The sequence below is a fragment of the Plecotus auritus genome (genome assembly GCF_963455305.1).
Source record: "Plecotus auritus genome assembly, chromosome: 15".
NCBI lineage: Eukaryota > Metazoa > Chordata > Mammalia > Chiroptera > Vespertilionidae > Plecotus > Plecotus auritus.
The window spans coordinates 5,497,971-5,512,915 of NC_137781.1; the positions used below are offsets into that span (position 1 = coordinate 5,497,971).

At 51.9% G+C, this 14,945-nt stretch overlaps 1 protein-coding gene across 2 annotated transcripts; it reads right to left on the minus strand.

The window, feature by feature from the left end:
• Positions 1-2,585: 2,585 nt before the first annotated feature.
• Positions 2,586-11,554, minus strand: PGPEP1L (pyroglutamyl-peptidase I like). 2 transcript variants are annotated; one of them, XM_080651640.1, is made up of 6 exons: positions 11,463-11,510; positions 9,305-9,357; positions 8,475-8,597; positions 6,795-7,021; positions 5,773-5,921; positions 2,586-4,190 (listed from the first exon to the last, which is right to left on the minus strand). In XM_080651640.1, the coding sequence occupies exons 1-6, from the start codon at positions 11,494-11,496 to the stop codon at positions 4,141-4,143; spliced, it is 636 nt and encodes a 211-aa protein (XP_080507766.1). In that variant the 5' UTR covers positions 11,497-11,510; the 3' UTR covers positions 2,586-4,140. The 2 variants fall into 2 exon arrangements, with proteins under 2 accessions (XP_080507766.1, XP_080507767.1); XM_080651641.1 differs by lacking the exon at positions 8,475-8,597 and having other exon boundaries at positions 11,463-11,554.
• Between the last annotated feature and the right edge of the window lie 3,391 nt (positions 11,555-14,945).

The following is a 14,945-nucleotide window of genomic DNA, read 5'->3' on the forward strand; positions in this document are numbered from 1 at the left end:
GAGGAAGAGAGAAGACGGGGCTCATGGCCAGCACTGGCCTCCCCTTCCAGCCGGTTTCTCGTGGCGCGAATGAGGTTCCCGAGGTCGGAGAAGCGGCGTGGGAAAGAGAGAAAAGAGTGGTTATGGTGGAACTACCCAGTGGCAAGATGCTTGGCATGAACTGGTTGGTGTGTTTTGGCTGGTGCCACGCATTCACGAGCCAAGTCCAATGCCAAGTCCTGGGCCCGTTGGTTCCGCCGACGCCTTTCTCGGCAGCCCGCCTCCGTCGGCAGGTGGGCGCGTGGCACACGCAGGCCACAGCTCAAGGGGCGAGAAGGCGAGGACGCGCGGTCCAACGTCCTCGCTGTCCCCCGAGTGGCCAGAGGATGGAAGGCAGCTCCTTCCCAAGTCAGAGGCCCCTCCCGGTGGGCAGTAGCCCTCCGCGCCCCGCCTGGGCCCGTCCCGGGGGCGCACCCAAGGCCTGGGGCCCGTGCCCCGGTTCATGTTGCCTCTGTGCGCATCGGCTGTGGCTCCGTCTCCCGGGCTCTGCAGCACCGGGAGATCCGGACCAGACACCCGCTCTTCTGAAGAAGCGGTGATGAAAGGCCGGCGTCCTGGCTCCAGTCGGGACGCAGTCGCCGCAAATGAGAACGAGAAAGGATGTCGTTTTGGACCGAACCTCTCTGTTGCCGGAGATGCTGAAGATACAGAGGACGGGCCAGAGGGGGTCACGTCTGGCCCCCAGCTCAGATGACAGAGCTGGCCCCTCAGAGAAAAAGCGGATGAACACTCCTTGATGGCGGGAAGAGCAGGCGGGAGGAAGCCTCCGTCGTCGCCGAGGTCCTGGCGGGACGAGGAGAGAAGAATCGCTGAGCACAAGGGCCCAGGGCTTGGAGGAAGGAAGTGCGGGCCGCGCTCTGAAATGGATGGTTTCTTGAATGCGTCAGACCACGTCCAGGCTCGGGAGTCATCCATGGGCATTTGTCTTCAACAGATACCCCAACGCCCTACGTTGGGGACTGTGACTCGGAGTTAAGTCCATCGTCTGAGGACACGAACTCCAGCACGCCCGTCAGCGGTTGCTTCTGGGGCATGACTTTAGGGTTTTGTTTTCTTTTTTTGTTGTTTAAGCAAGAATATGATTACTCATCTATATTTTTTGTTGGTTTTTTTTTTGATTACTCATCTATATTTTGTTGGTTTTTTTGATTACTCATCTATAATTTTTTTTGATTACTCATCTATAATTTTTTTGATTACTCATCTATAACTTTGTTTTTTTGATTACTCATCTATATTTTTTGTTGGTTTTTTGATTACTCATCTATAATTTTGTTTTTTTGATTACTCATCTATTTTTTGTTGTTGTTTTTGGATTACTCATCCGTGTGGCCACGTTTGTGTGTGTCCTCATCTTTCCGGTCAGCATCGTTTTACTCACTCACACATTAGCATTTTCAGAGGGCTCTCATGTCCAGTAGATACGGGTAGTCAGTCGACGAAGATCTGGTTTACAAGAACTAATTCAACGTTTCATTGCATTTTTGTAAGGACATAGAATAATTTTATACAACGTTTGTAGTCTGTAATCGCCGAAATAATTTAAAGACACTTGGGTTCTCTGTGCAAATGTATGCTCGTGATCCATTTATTTTTTTTTATAGGACACCTGTTTACTAGCTAGCTTTACGAGATGCCAAAAATGCATTTTCCCTGTCCCCATGCCCTGCATAACCCTTTTTACACCCCCCACACCCCCTCCCACCCACGCTTCATGCCCTAGTTTATAGCGAAGGAATGGTGGCGATTTAAGTAGTTCTGTATCTTCAGTATCTTGGTCTTCCTGAACCTTCTGGTCGGGAAGGGGATCATCATTTGCTGGTCATTTATCTTGGGAGTGTAGCTACTTTAAGAGACTGAAGGAACCTCACTGGCCAAGGAACCAGCGGAGGTGCTGCCGCCCGGCGGTGCCCGGCGGTGCGCCCGGCACTCGGCATCTGGTGCGGCTGTTGCCATGGTTGCGGGACGCCTCGCGATGGAGGGGCTGACTGCACAGCTCGTGGCGTCCCGGCGCTCGCCGCATGTAGACTTACCACGCGAGACAGTCATTCTGGTGCCGGCAGACTATTTGCTTACATGCCTCATATTATGATTAACGCTTTGTTATATAACCAGAGACTCTCTTATTTTTTAAGGCACAACACCGAAGATACATTTTTCCAATACAAAACAAAGTTCTTTTGAATAAAAGCTACACACACACACACACACACACACACACACAATTTTTTTAAAGTCTGACTCCATTTCCTCTTGCGCCCAGTGGGTTATGGGCCACGTCTACACAATGCCACAAAAACCCCACCATTGGAAACGGGGTGTTCTGCACAAGATGGGAGAAAGGTCCAGATACAGTATTTTCTGTTTGCAACGTGGCGTTCGGGTGTTGGGTGTTGGCGTAGACGCATCCACAGGTGGAATAGATGCTTGGCAAAAACAGCTGTGTGCTTTCTAAGCCAGTGAGGTTGCCAGGAGAGGTTTGCCAGAGTTTGTCCTCCGGGAAAAAATTTTAAAGAAGCAAACGAAATCAAACCAGAAGGCGCGATGGAATGGATGTATTGCAGATCATTTATTTTCCAAGTTTTCTTGTTTAAAAAAAAAGTTTTTTAAAAAGTTTTTAAAAACCAGTAATTAACACAGCCAATTTGTTACGTAAAATGACTTTCTGTGGACAAATTATTCGTAAAAACTCCCTCTGTTTATATACAAAAAAATCAGTAGCTAAAAAAAAATTTCAAAATGGTTTTGTATACTCCATTGTAAGAATTTATCCCTGTTATCGCGATATACTCTGGATTCTTTACATTATGGGGGGAAAAAAGAAACTTTGTCTATTTTGAATGGCTGAAGCTAATGCGACTTTAGTTTATCTTACTCTGCTTTTTTCTAATAGTTCAAGTATTACATGGTTTACGTTCAATAAAGGAATTCTGTATGCACTTCTGGTCTCCAATTTTGTTCGCGCCTCCGTGCAAGACTCACCATGCTTCTGAGGCAGGGGCGCTGAGCTGCGTGTGGCATGCGTGTTCACACATGTCACTTGGAGGTGTTCAGCGTGAAGGTTTTATTTCTGACAGCTGAACCCCCACAGCATGCAAACTGCTGGTGAAGACAGGGGAGCATTCTGTTTCTCACTCCATTAAGTCAGCTATGAGAAAATCTGAATACCTAAAATACAGAAATCTGTACTTGTTTCCACTGATCTGTGGATTTTTCCTACACCTTCCGCAGACAAAAGTCAGGCCAAGGGGGGCAGCTTGATCTGGGGGACTCTGGGGCAAAGGACTTGACCTCCACATTTCCATGTCATCGTTGGCACCTCACAGCCAGCACACCTACTCAGAGGGGGCAGGGAGAGCCGAGTAAGCACATCCAGGATGTGGCTCGCTGGAGGTGTTTACAAATGTTAGCTCCTTACAAGTTCATGATCTCAGCCAGCCCCGAGGACTCTACAGCCCAGGCAGCATTATCTTTGCCAGGGAAATGGTCACGGTGGGAAATGTGAATACACATTTAGTGCAAACAAGCTGTGCCTGGCTGGCGTGGCTCAGTGGTTGCGCGTCGACCTATGAACCAGGAGGTCACGGTTCAATTCCCCGTCAGGGCACATGCCCGTTTGGCGGGCTCAACCCACAGTTGGGGCCGTGCAGGAGGCAGCCCATCCATGTGTGTCTTTCACATCGATGTTTCTCTGTCTCTCTCCTCCCTTCCATTCTCTCTAAAAAAGCAATGGAAAAATATCTGTGGGTGAGGATTAACAAAAAAACTCTCAAGCTTGGTGTTGTCCCTGGGATTTTGCTCACCATTGGCAGGAAGTGCTTGGCCCTCAGGGGACCGTTTCTAGCCGACCAATGACTAAAGGTAGGCTTGTTTCCAAGGCTCCGGGGATGTCTGGGCTGCGGGCAGGGTGAACACAGGAGGCCAGCACGCCTCTCCCACGTCCCCGGGTGGGTTCGTGCTGCCTCCCGGACTGCTGCGGTGCGCTCTGCACCTGTCCTCAGAAGCGTGAAGGCGCTGGGTCTTCGGCAGTGTGAGGAGGACCTGTCCCCACCGGGCCACTTCCTAAGACCTCGGGTCCAGCAGCAGCCTGATGGTCTCCCATCACTGAGGGGCCGTCACCTCCATTCTCGCACTGCGTCTCTGTAACAACTCTGCAGGGGAGGGGTTCTTATTAGTTTTAGAGATGAGCAAACAGGCAGCCAGGCCCAAGACCCGCCCCCCAGCTATTAAATGACCAATCCAAGGCTCAGCCTTTTCCGCTGTAGTTTTCAAACCGACTCAGAAGTGCCGCACGTTCATAACTAAACAGGCCCCGGGGTGTATCAGAGGGGGCGTGAGGTGGCAGGCCACTCAGCCCGGGATGTGGCCTCTGGGGTTCTCCCTTAAGAATTTCGGAGGCCATGAGGGGGGAGACATGATGCATTCATCACGAGGGAGCTCTGGGCCTCCCCAGAGAATCACATCTAAAAGCTCGTGACATGTGTATGGCTTGGTGCCAAGCAATGTGAACTAACACAGGAGCCGGGACCGGAGGCCCCCTGCCTGCTACTGTCCTGAGATGGGAGCTAGAATTGGGAGGGGCGGGGGCATCAAGGGCTCTGGGGAGCAGTGTTTGCCTACAAAATACAGAAGGATCTGCACATTAACAACTGTTCTGGCCAGACCATCCCACCCCCACTTGCTGGCTTTTCATAGGCTACACCGTGACTTGGATCTGTGTTATGTCCAGCGATCACATTCATTTGCAAAAGAGGTCCTGTAACGTCTGCTCCAAACGCACAAGTGTGCTACAGGGCTGGTGCTAAAACAAGCAAGGCCTGTCCAGCTCCGTGGTTATTAAGCTGCAGATACTGTTTCTTATTGTGAATGAATCTGAGCACTAGTGACCATTTTCTTAAACATCATTAAGTGAAAAGTAATAGCTGTGAGCACACCAAGACAATAAGGAATTTCCCAGAGCTGAGCCACCTTCGATCCTTTCCTCCAAACACGTTGCTAATGCGGCTCCCGTGGACATTTGCTTACAAGGAAACCCGGGGCAAGGAAAACGTGACTGTGAGCAGGGCAGTGTCATGAGAGCAAAATGAAGGATGAAAAGAGGCAAGAAGCAAACCCAGCTATTAACCTTTGCGTTAAAACCAAACACTACAGGTAGGACTAGAAAATGGTGCAGCTGTCATAGAAAACGGCATGATGTTACCACAATTTTTTTTTTTTAAGTTGAAAAAGGACAAGAAAAAAAAAAACACTTGAGACTCAGTGGCTCAAAGGAGCCCAGAGCACCTGGATGTCAGAGCTTAAAGGTCAGGAATGGGGCACCCAGCGGTGACCACGCCTGTATGTCCCCATGGCCAGGGGGTCAGGGACCAGCCCACCGCTACATCATCTTGTCTAAGAGAGAGAAAAAAAAATGAGGATTTCATTTTACTGTCATGAAAACCATAACCGAAGCTGGTGGGTTCCGGGTGAAATGTCTGCCTTTCAGAGTGTTGTCCTGCCTCCTGACAATAAAATAACTCTGTGACTTCCTGGGGCTAATCCGGAACTTGTCCCTCTGTGTAAACTGTGTGATAAGCAGTTTTTTAAAAGCCTCTCGAAGCACAGCTGAACTCTCCACCCGGGACTGAAATATCCCATTTTCTCCAAAAGAGCAGAGCCCCAGTCGGTTCTCCTGGGCTGGAACCACCGAGGTCTGTTTTCTGGGCACCAGGCTTTGACCTTGGGCGTTCTCACCCTCCTCCAGCATCTCCTGGATGATGACTTGCAGGGCCTTTCCCAGCAGGCTGGCGGGGAGCCCCGGAGACAACGGGGGCACGTGGATGAGCGCCGCACGCCCATTCCCAAGATGCAAAGACAGGTAGTAGGTGTAATCGCAGACGTATCTGCAAAGGCAGGGAACCCCAGGTGACTCCTTGGACCAGGGAAAGGCAAGCAGCAGTGGTGCTGTAGCATCATCCCCAGCACGTGAGGAGGGAGGACTGCCACCCAGGGAGACGGAGGTTCTGTCCTTCTGCCTCAGAAAGGCCGTATTACTGGGAATAAGCTGGGGAGAGACTGGCTCTTAGCCTCATGGTCTTATGACCAGCAAGTGGCCGAGGTGGCTTCACCTTTAACCTGTGAACCCCTCTCATTGGTGTCTACATTCATTCATTCTTTTTTTTTTTTTTGCTGGGAGGAGAAACCACCTACTGGGAGTCAAGAGTTTGGAGAAACAAAGGTAAATCTATCAGAACAGTTCCATCCCCACTTTGGCTGCAATCAGTAAAAATAAAGCACCCCCAAACTATTAGTGGCTCTCAAAATATGCCATCACATCTTTTTTCTACCAACGCACCAAAGGCTGTGTTAGGGGGAGGGGACCTGGGGACACAGGGTGGGGGGACAACAGCCGGTCTGCAAGGACCATCCTGGGGTGGCACTGGGTGCCCACGTGCCCAGTGGCAGGACACACGGTGGCCTTTTTGAAGGGAGACTTCCTAGAAGAAAGATGGGTCAGGGCTGCCGGCGTGGCTCAGTGGTTGAGCCTCAACCTGTGAACCAGGAGGTCACCTTTCCATTCCAGGTCAGGGCACATGCCCCGGGTCGCGGGCTTGATCCCCAGTGGGCGGCCTGCAGGAGGCAGCCGATCCATGATTCTCTCCCTCTCCCTTCCTCTCTGAAATCAATAAAAACATGTTTATAAAAAAAAAAGAAAGAAAAGAAAAAGAAAGGTGGGTTAGCCTCCCCTTCCTGCTCAGTGACGCGACGCAACGCACCTGCCCGCATCGCGGGAAAACATCACCTCCACGCCCTCCACGGCCACGCGCCTGCTGACCGCCTTCATGTTGACCCGCGACTCAGTCACTTCCGGGCCATCCGGGACGCACGCACCGTGCTCGGGCCGGAAGCCACGGACGTCGGTCTCGCGATACCAGCGGTTCCTGCCGCGCTGCTCGAGAACCACGGCCTTGGCGGCGGTGTCCACGCCCACGTGCACGGTGAGCTGTGTGAACAGGGGGCGGCGGGGAATTTAGGGCAACGGAGGCCTGTCTGTCCCCATCTATCCTGAAGGCCCAGCCGGGGGCGGGGGCGAGTGCGAGGCGGGAAAAACCTCTCAAACCGCCACTGCGCTTCCGGGCCTCCCCCCTACTTCCCCTCACTCATAGGCCGCACGGGAAAGCCGCTGCATAGAAAAACCATGAGGCGTCGTCTATTTAAATGCTTTTGTGTTGGAAAATATTCTTGCACACGGTGGAATATTCCTCTGTGTCCCCCGGGGGGTCCAGCTGCTCTCTGAGACCCCAGGGGACGCCCCGCGTTGCCTTGGCAGCGCTGATGCAGGAAGTCGGTCACTGAGCGAATACAGTATTCTTAGCATTTCTGGAACTGGTTGGTTTTCCTCTTGGGAACACAGCGAAGCGTTTTATGGAAGCCTTTGGGGCGTTGTCTTACTGGGGTGGAGGTGTGTGTTTTGCTCCTCTCATCGTCTGGGCTCTGTATTTGCGGGGTATTTGTGTACCCATTTTTTTTTTTTATCTGGTAACTGTTGGGATAAAATGGGCTGGGTGTAAGGCAGGCGGCCCTGGCGGCCCACTTCACAGCCACCTTCCCTGCATGGGCTTGGCTGGGAACTAACCCGAGGCCTGTCTGCTAGGGGGTAACTATCTTTTGAGTCCTGGCTGGGAATAAAGCTTCCATTAAAAAAAAAAAAAAGACGTATATATTGACTAGAGGCCTGAATTCATGCACCAGTGGGGTCCCTTGGCCTGGCCTACGGGACCTGGAGGAAACCAGCTCTCCAACATCCCCTGAGGTGTCCCGGATTGCGAGAGGGTGCAGGCCAGGCCAAGGGACCCCACCAGTGCACAATCGGGGCCAGGGCGGGACCACGGGAGGGCTCCAGGGCCTGTATCTCACTCAGTAGCAAGCTAACCTACAGGTTGGAGCGTCTGCCCCCCCTGGTGGTCAGAGCACGTCATAGCAAGCAGTTGAGTGGCCATAGCATATCATTAGCATATTATGCTTTGATTGGTTGAACGGACAACTGGAAACAGCATATTAGGCTTTTATTATATAGGATTTGAGAGAGGAAGGAGGAGAGAGAGAGAGAGAGAGAAACTGATCGGCTGCCTCCTGCACACCCCCTTACTGGGGATTGAGCCCACAACCCTCACTTGTGCCCTGGCTGGGAATCGAACCTTGACCTCCTGGTTCATAGGTCGGCGCTCAACCACTGGGCCATGCCAGCTGTGCTGCATTTATTACAGCTTAAACTTTTAGAAACAGGCCCAGAACCTTATAAAACCCACTGGGATGGTGCTGGTGAGATGCAGGGCGGGGGTGCATTTAAGCCATCAACTCTAGAACTGGGGTCCAGGGGTTCACAGGCTCTGGGGCTCCATCTCATCATCAGCAACCCCCCCATCCCCCCCACCGGCTCCCCAGCTGTCATTTACTTGGGGTTGCAGATCTTCCCAGATTCTGGTGACTCTCTGCTTCACCTCCCTGTAATCCACGGGCAGCTGAAGAGTCCGCAGCTCCACCTCCGTGTCCCTCCCCAGGCCCAGCTTGGAGAGCTCCTGTTGAAAGAGGCAGGCAGCCCTGGCCCATGTGGCTCCATTGGTTGGAGCATCATCCCATATCCCAAAACCAAAAGGTGCTGGGTTCGATTCCTGGTCAGGGCATGTACCTAGGTTTTGGGTTCGATCACCGGTCGGAGCTAGTGAGTAAAGCCACAGTGGATTTTATTTTGTGTTCTTGTTAATATGAGAAGGCCTAAGATAATAATAACCAGCATGAGAAAAAAATGAGACCCCCCCCCTTCTCTCTGTTGTCTACAGGGACCTCTCCTACTGTAGCAACCAGCTTTTCTGGCAACCACTTAACACACACACACGCACATACACACACAACATTTTTATTGATTTCAGAGAGGACGGGGGAGGGAGAAAGAGATAGAAACATCAATGATTAGAGAATATGGTTGATCGGCTGCCTCCTGCATGCCCCCCGATGGGGACCAAGTCCACAACCCGGGCGTGTGCTCTGACTGGGAATCAAACTGTGGCCTCCTGTTTCATAGGTCAGCGCTCAACCACTGAGCCACACCGGCCGGGCTAGCTTTATTGTTGTTTACCACACAGCCAAAAGGGCCACCTGGGGCAGGCGAGGACCCACCCGAGGACCAGAGGCCAGCCCTTCGCCAGGGCCCCTCCCTCAGGGAGCTGGCCCCAAGAGGAGCTGGCCTGGCCCTGAGGGCCCAGGTCTGGGCCTGGCAGGTGTTTACCTTCACTGCTTCCCAGCTGGAATTCACCAGGTGCTGCCGGAAGGGCCCGAAACCTGAAATCAAGGAGGTTCTGGTTGGTTCAGGCCAGGCCTAGGGTGGTGGGGGGTGAGGTGGGGTGTTTCTTCTCCTGGTCTGCTCCCGGAGCCATTGTGGGTCCCCTGGAACTCCCACTTCCCTTCCTTGGAGGCCTGCGACCTTGCCAGGCTGGGAGCATCACAGAATGTGAGGCACTGTTCTCCTAATATCTGTTTTTATTGATTTCAGAGAGGAAGGGAGAGGGAGAGAGAGAGAAAAACCTCTATGATGAGAGAGAATCATGGATCAGCTGCCTTCTGCACGCCCCTACTGGGGATCGAGTCTGCAACCCAGGCATGTGCCCCAACTGGGAACCGAACTGTGACCTCCCGGTTCCTAGGTCGATGCTCAACCACCGAGCCACGCCAGCTGGGCAAACACACCTTGATCTTGAGCCCTTGTCTTCCCATCATCTGTCTCCATGCCAAATTGTCTTGGCCAGATTCACACACGAAGCAAATCCAGTTAAACGAAAAGACTGCCCCTGGCAGCTCAGCATTTTCAATAAAGGCAGGCCACACTCTGGAAGCCACAGCGATGGACAGGTACTTCAGCAAACAGTCTCAGGTTGGCCAGCAAACGGGTCCGCGTGAGTCTAAGACAGCCGTGGGCAAACTACGGCCCACGGGCCGGATCCGGCTGTTCTATCCGGTTCTCTTGCTCTCCCCTCCGCTCCTTTACTTTGAATTTATATTAGTTCACACAAACACTCCATCCATGCTTTTGTTCTGGCCCTCCGGTCCAGTTTAAGAACCCATTGTGGCCCTCGAGTCAAAAAGTTTGCCCACCCCTGGTCTAAGACCTGCCCTGGCGCTTCGGTATTCATAGTTCATTGGTGACAAGCATTCATTTACCAGAGGTATAGTTTCCTTAGGAATTCAAGGGTAATTTGAACCACTCAATCTCCACACCCAGAATACCACAGTGAGAGCAGGGGAGACGAAAGGTTTTCAAAAGAACGGTCTTTTACTCAGAAGGTTAAGAGGAGTTTGATTATAGTCTGAAAATGTTGAGATAGGTAACTTGTGATTTGCCACACAGAGGAATCCTTGTCTTCCTCTGTTGCCTTCAGCCAACACAGTTCCAAAAACTTAAAATGTGCCAATTATGTCTAAGTAAAAAGAAAGAGCTTTGTAGAGAAATCAAACCCTCGCCCTAACCAGTCTGGCTCAGTAGATAGAGCCTCAGCCTTCGGACTGAAGGGTCCCGGGTTCGATTCTGGTCAGGGGCATGTACCTGGGTTGCAGGCTCGATCCCCAGCCTTGATTGGGGCACATACAGGAGGCTGCCAATCAGTGTTGCCTCTCTCATCGATGTTTCTCTCTCTCTCGCCCTCCCTACCTTCTACTCGCTCTGAAAACCAATGGAAAAATATCCTTGGGTGCGGATTAACAACACCACCACCAGAATAAAAATCAATGGAGAGATATCTTCGGGTGAGGATTAACAAAAAAAAACAACCCCACAAAACACACCCTCCAGGAGCCCAGCTGCGACAGTGACTTGGGGGGCTGGGGTGGATTTGGGGTGTGCTGGGTGGATTTGGGCAGGAGTGGGCAACTACCATTCCTTCCCAGGTGGCCTTTTGGGTTCAGAGTCTCCAACTGGTGGCTCAGGGTGCCTCGTGGTTTTCTGAGGGGCCCAAAGCTCTCTGGTCTGGGGGTGTGGGGGGGCACCTTTGGGGGGTGGTCACTGCAGATGGACTGCCCCAGCTTTATGAGGCCCTGTCCTTTCTGGGACCCCCAGCTCCTTCCTGGCTAAGAAACTGCACTCTGGCAGATGCCACCTGGGCCCACTGACTTCCTCCCTGATGGGCTCAAGGTCAAGGTCTGGGCCTCCGCCACAGATGGGCGCTTACATGCCTGCCATTCAGGAGCTATTGGTAGCGAACGGCAGGACAGAGTGCAAACGCCTCTCTGTCCGCTGCCGCTTCTGAACAGGCAGAGCTGGGCGTTAGCTTCCTTCTGGAGTTACTGGCACCACTGTTGGCCGCTCTCTTTTCCCCACTGGGGAACCGGTTGTGACCAGAATCAGGGCCAGGCGAAAGGCAGAGGCACATGGGAAAGCAGACACACAGGCTTACCGGTCACCACCACGCAGCTGGGCCGCGGCTCCATGAAACCGGAGCGGGGCGAGTGCCCCGTGCCTCCGGGTCAGATGGCCGTGACGCACACTGGGTGCGCCTCCCACAGGGCCACCCACCTCCTATGATGGGGGTGCCCACCTCCTCTCCTCTAGGGGGATCTAGCCACGGGGTCCCTCAGCATTCTGGGGCCCCTAACTCCTGAAGACTCGGGTGGGGGAGGGTGGTAAGACGATGCCCTTGAAAGCAGGAAGAGCCAGCTCAGGGCGCAGAGGCGGAGCCATCTGGGACTTGCTGGCCACTGGGTCTGGGCCAGTTTGCTGCTTGGTAGGATTCAAAGGGGAGGTTGGCAACCGTCTGTCCTGCTTTGCCTGGGACTGAGGGGTTTCTGGGATTATGGGGGAGGGGGGACTAAAATGCGCTGAAATTGGTACAGTCCTGGGCAAACCAGGAAGGTGGGTGACCCTACAAGTTGCTCGGTTAGGTTTTCTTTGCTTGAGTAATCCCCCCACCTGCCCCAGAGTGCTCGTGTTTGGCCATTATGACTTGATGAGGTTGCTCTTAAAACTGATTCTGCAAAATATGTTAAGAAAAAAAATAAGAACACAATGAAAGAAAGAAAAAACAAAACCAAACCCCAGATGATGGTTATGATTAACAGTGTTGGTTGAAGCCCCATTGCCTATAAGCTGTGGGTCCTAAGGCACATTCACAAACCATTAGGTTTAACAAAAAATAAACACAAAAGCACCCTTTTATAAAACTACAAATACTTTTCTAAAACGCTGGTTGATATGAGCTACAAAAAAATACAATTCTTTTTCCCCATCTGGGTGTAGCCAGGGGGAGCCCGGGAGCTCCCCCAGTACCAGGTAGCTTCCCCAAGCGCAGAGGGCCCTGTGTTAGAGGGCGTGACCACGTGGCCCCATCTTCTTAATTGGCCCCTTGCTGAAAATAGCCCCCCACCCTAAACTGGGATCTTTGCCAAGGGCTGGGCTCCAGCTGAAGCCTTCCTGGGACGCTGAGCCCACAGCCACTCCCTTTCATTGGCCGCTGGTGTGGGTTGCAGGCCATTTGCAGAGAACGGATGGGAAGTGGCGTCTGTCCCCCGTGGCCTCCCCGGCCTGCTCAGAGAGGCAGGCCCACCTTGTTCTGCAGGGCATGCCGCGGCCTGTGCACGTCACCTCAGCTGGAGATGAAAGTATGCCGTCCCCCAATTCAAGTTGGAGAGCGGTGACCCGGTTTCTCATACTCCCTCTGGCATTCTCGATGGTATCTGAACCCCCTTCTCATGAACGATGGCTCCCCAAGTGCACGACTCTTACCTCGCTCTGTCAGTTATAAACAAGATTAGGCCACTAGCAGTGCCCACATTGTAAGGTTGGCGGCCTTGAGGGTCAAATTCTGATAGCAACACTAGCTAATGAGGTCTGCTGTGTAACTCGTATTTCCTAGAGTTAACTTACCACCCCCCAAGAAGTCCCGCTGACGTGGCCCAGTGGTTGAGTGTCGACCTAGGAACCAGGAGGTCGCGGTTCGATTCCCGGTCAGGGTTGCGGGCTCGATCCCCAGTGTTGGGTGTACAGGAGGCCTCTCTCCCTCTCCCTTCCTTTCTTTCTAAAAATCAGTAAAAACAGCCGAAATTGGTTTGGCTCAGTGGATAGAGCGTCGGCCTGCGGACTGAAAGGTCCCAGGTTCGATTCCAGTCAAGGGCACGTACCTGGGTTGTGGGCACATCCCCAGTAGGAGGTGTGCAGGAGGCAGCTGATCGATGTTTCTCTCTCATCGATGTTTCTAACTCTCTATCCCTCTCTCTTCCTCTCTGTAAAAAATCAATAAAATATATTTAATAAATAAATAAATAAATATCAGTAAAAACATATTTTTTAAAGTAAATAAAATAATAGTAATAGCGCTTCCCTGTCTCAAACATCACTGCTTCCAGATCAGTTACTTATTACCATAACACAGAACTCAAGCCAACCTGCCTCTTGTCAAAGTCCTAACAGGTTTTCACAAAATGCCCTCCTCCACCCCCAAGGTAGCCTTTTGGACTCACCCGCCCTTACTCCTTTGCCTTTTCAGCTTAACACTCCAGCAGGGGCCGCACACGATTTCTGTCACGGGCTGGACCCTGAGCATTTCAGGTTTTCTGGGCCAGGCGGTTTCTGTTGCAGCTATTCAACTCTAATGTTGTAGTGCAAAGCTGCCATCCACCATATGCAAATGAGGGCGGGGCTTGGTTCCAATAGTTACTTATGGATGCTGAGTTTTGTTCTTCATATAATGCCCAAGTGTCACAAATGTCTTTTATTTTTTATGCCTCCTCTGATCTCCCTCCCCGCCCCCCCCCCCCCCCCAGCTATTTACAACTGTAAATACTATTCTTAGCTCACAGACTGCTATACAGATACCGGCAGCGGGCTGTAGTTTGCCAAACCTAGCACCAGAATACCATTTTCCTCCTCTAGGAAGCAAGATAGGGCTCTGTGGTGTAGGGGCTCCAAACCAGTCACCCCAAGATGTGCCTCTGTGGTATGCAAATGGTTTTGAGCTGAAGGCAACCAAAACCCTGCAGGCTCCAGAGAAAGGCCCGCCTGGAATTTAAATTAGGGCCTTGCCCATAATCAGAGATTATCAGAGACCGTTTTTCTGACTTACCTGTAAGGCAGGTGGACTTCTAACTACTAAGCACCTGTTTTTCTTACTGTCTGCAATGACCGCCCTCCTCTCTCCAGTCCCAAGGTGACCCTTAGCTCAGAATTCCATATATATCTCATTTTCCCTGTCTTTTTTTTTAAATGTATTTTTATTTCAGAGGGGAAGGGAGAGGGGGAGAGAGAAACCTCGATGATGAGAGAGAATCATTGATCGGCTGCCTCCTGCACACCACACACTGGGGATCGAGCCTGCAACCCAAGCATGTGTCCCAACCTGGAATTGAACAGCCACCTCCTGGTTCATCTGTCGACACCCAACCACTGAGCCACACCGGCTGAGCCCTTTTCTGTCTTTAAACCTCTCATGTATGTGGGTCTGTGATTCTCTCATGTATACAGCGTTCCCATACTTAGACGTGGATTAAACTTGGTCTTTTTCTCTCTAAAAAAAATCAATAAAAACATACTTTTAAAAACCTTTTCTAAAAAGTAACAAGGCCTTGAAGAAGTAGGTTTTAAAGCAGAGATTAATACACCTTTCTCCCTCCACGCCAGAAGCCTAAGTGACACCCATGATGGTGAGGGGCTTCACAGTGGGCAAGGAGCCAGACAGTAGCCCTGGCCATTTCCCCTCCCACATGCAGGTGTCCTCGCGTTCGCTGGGCACATAGCAGAGCCTGATAAATGTGGAGGACGGCCGGTGTTGGAGGAGCTAAGGGTGCTGAACGCTGTGGCCCAGGTGGCTCTGTTTCCATCACGAGACATGAAACCTCAGCTTCCAAGGGATAACTAGGAAGGCTGTGAGGGGCCCTCTGGCACTGGG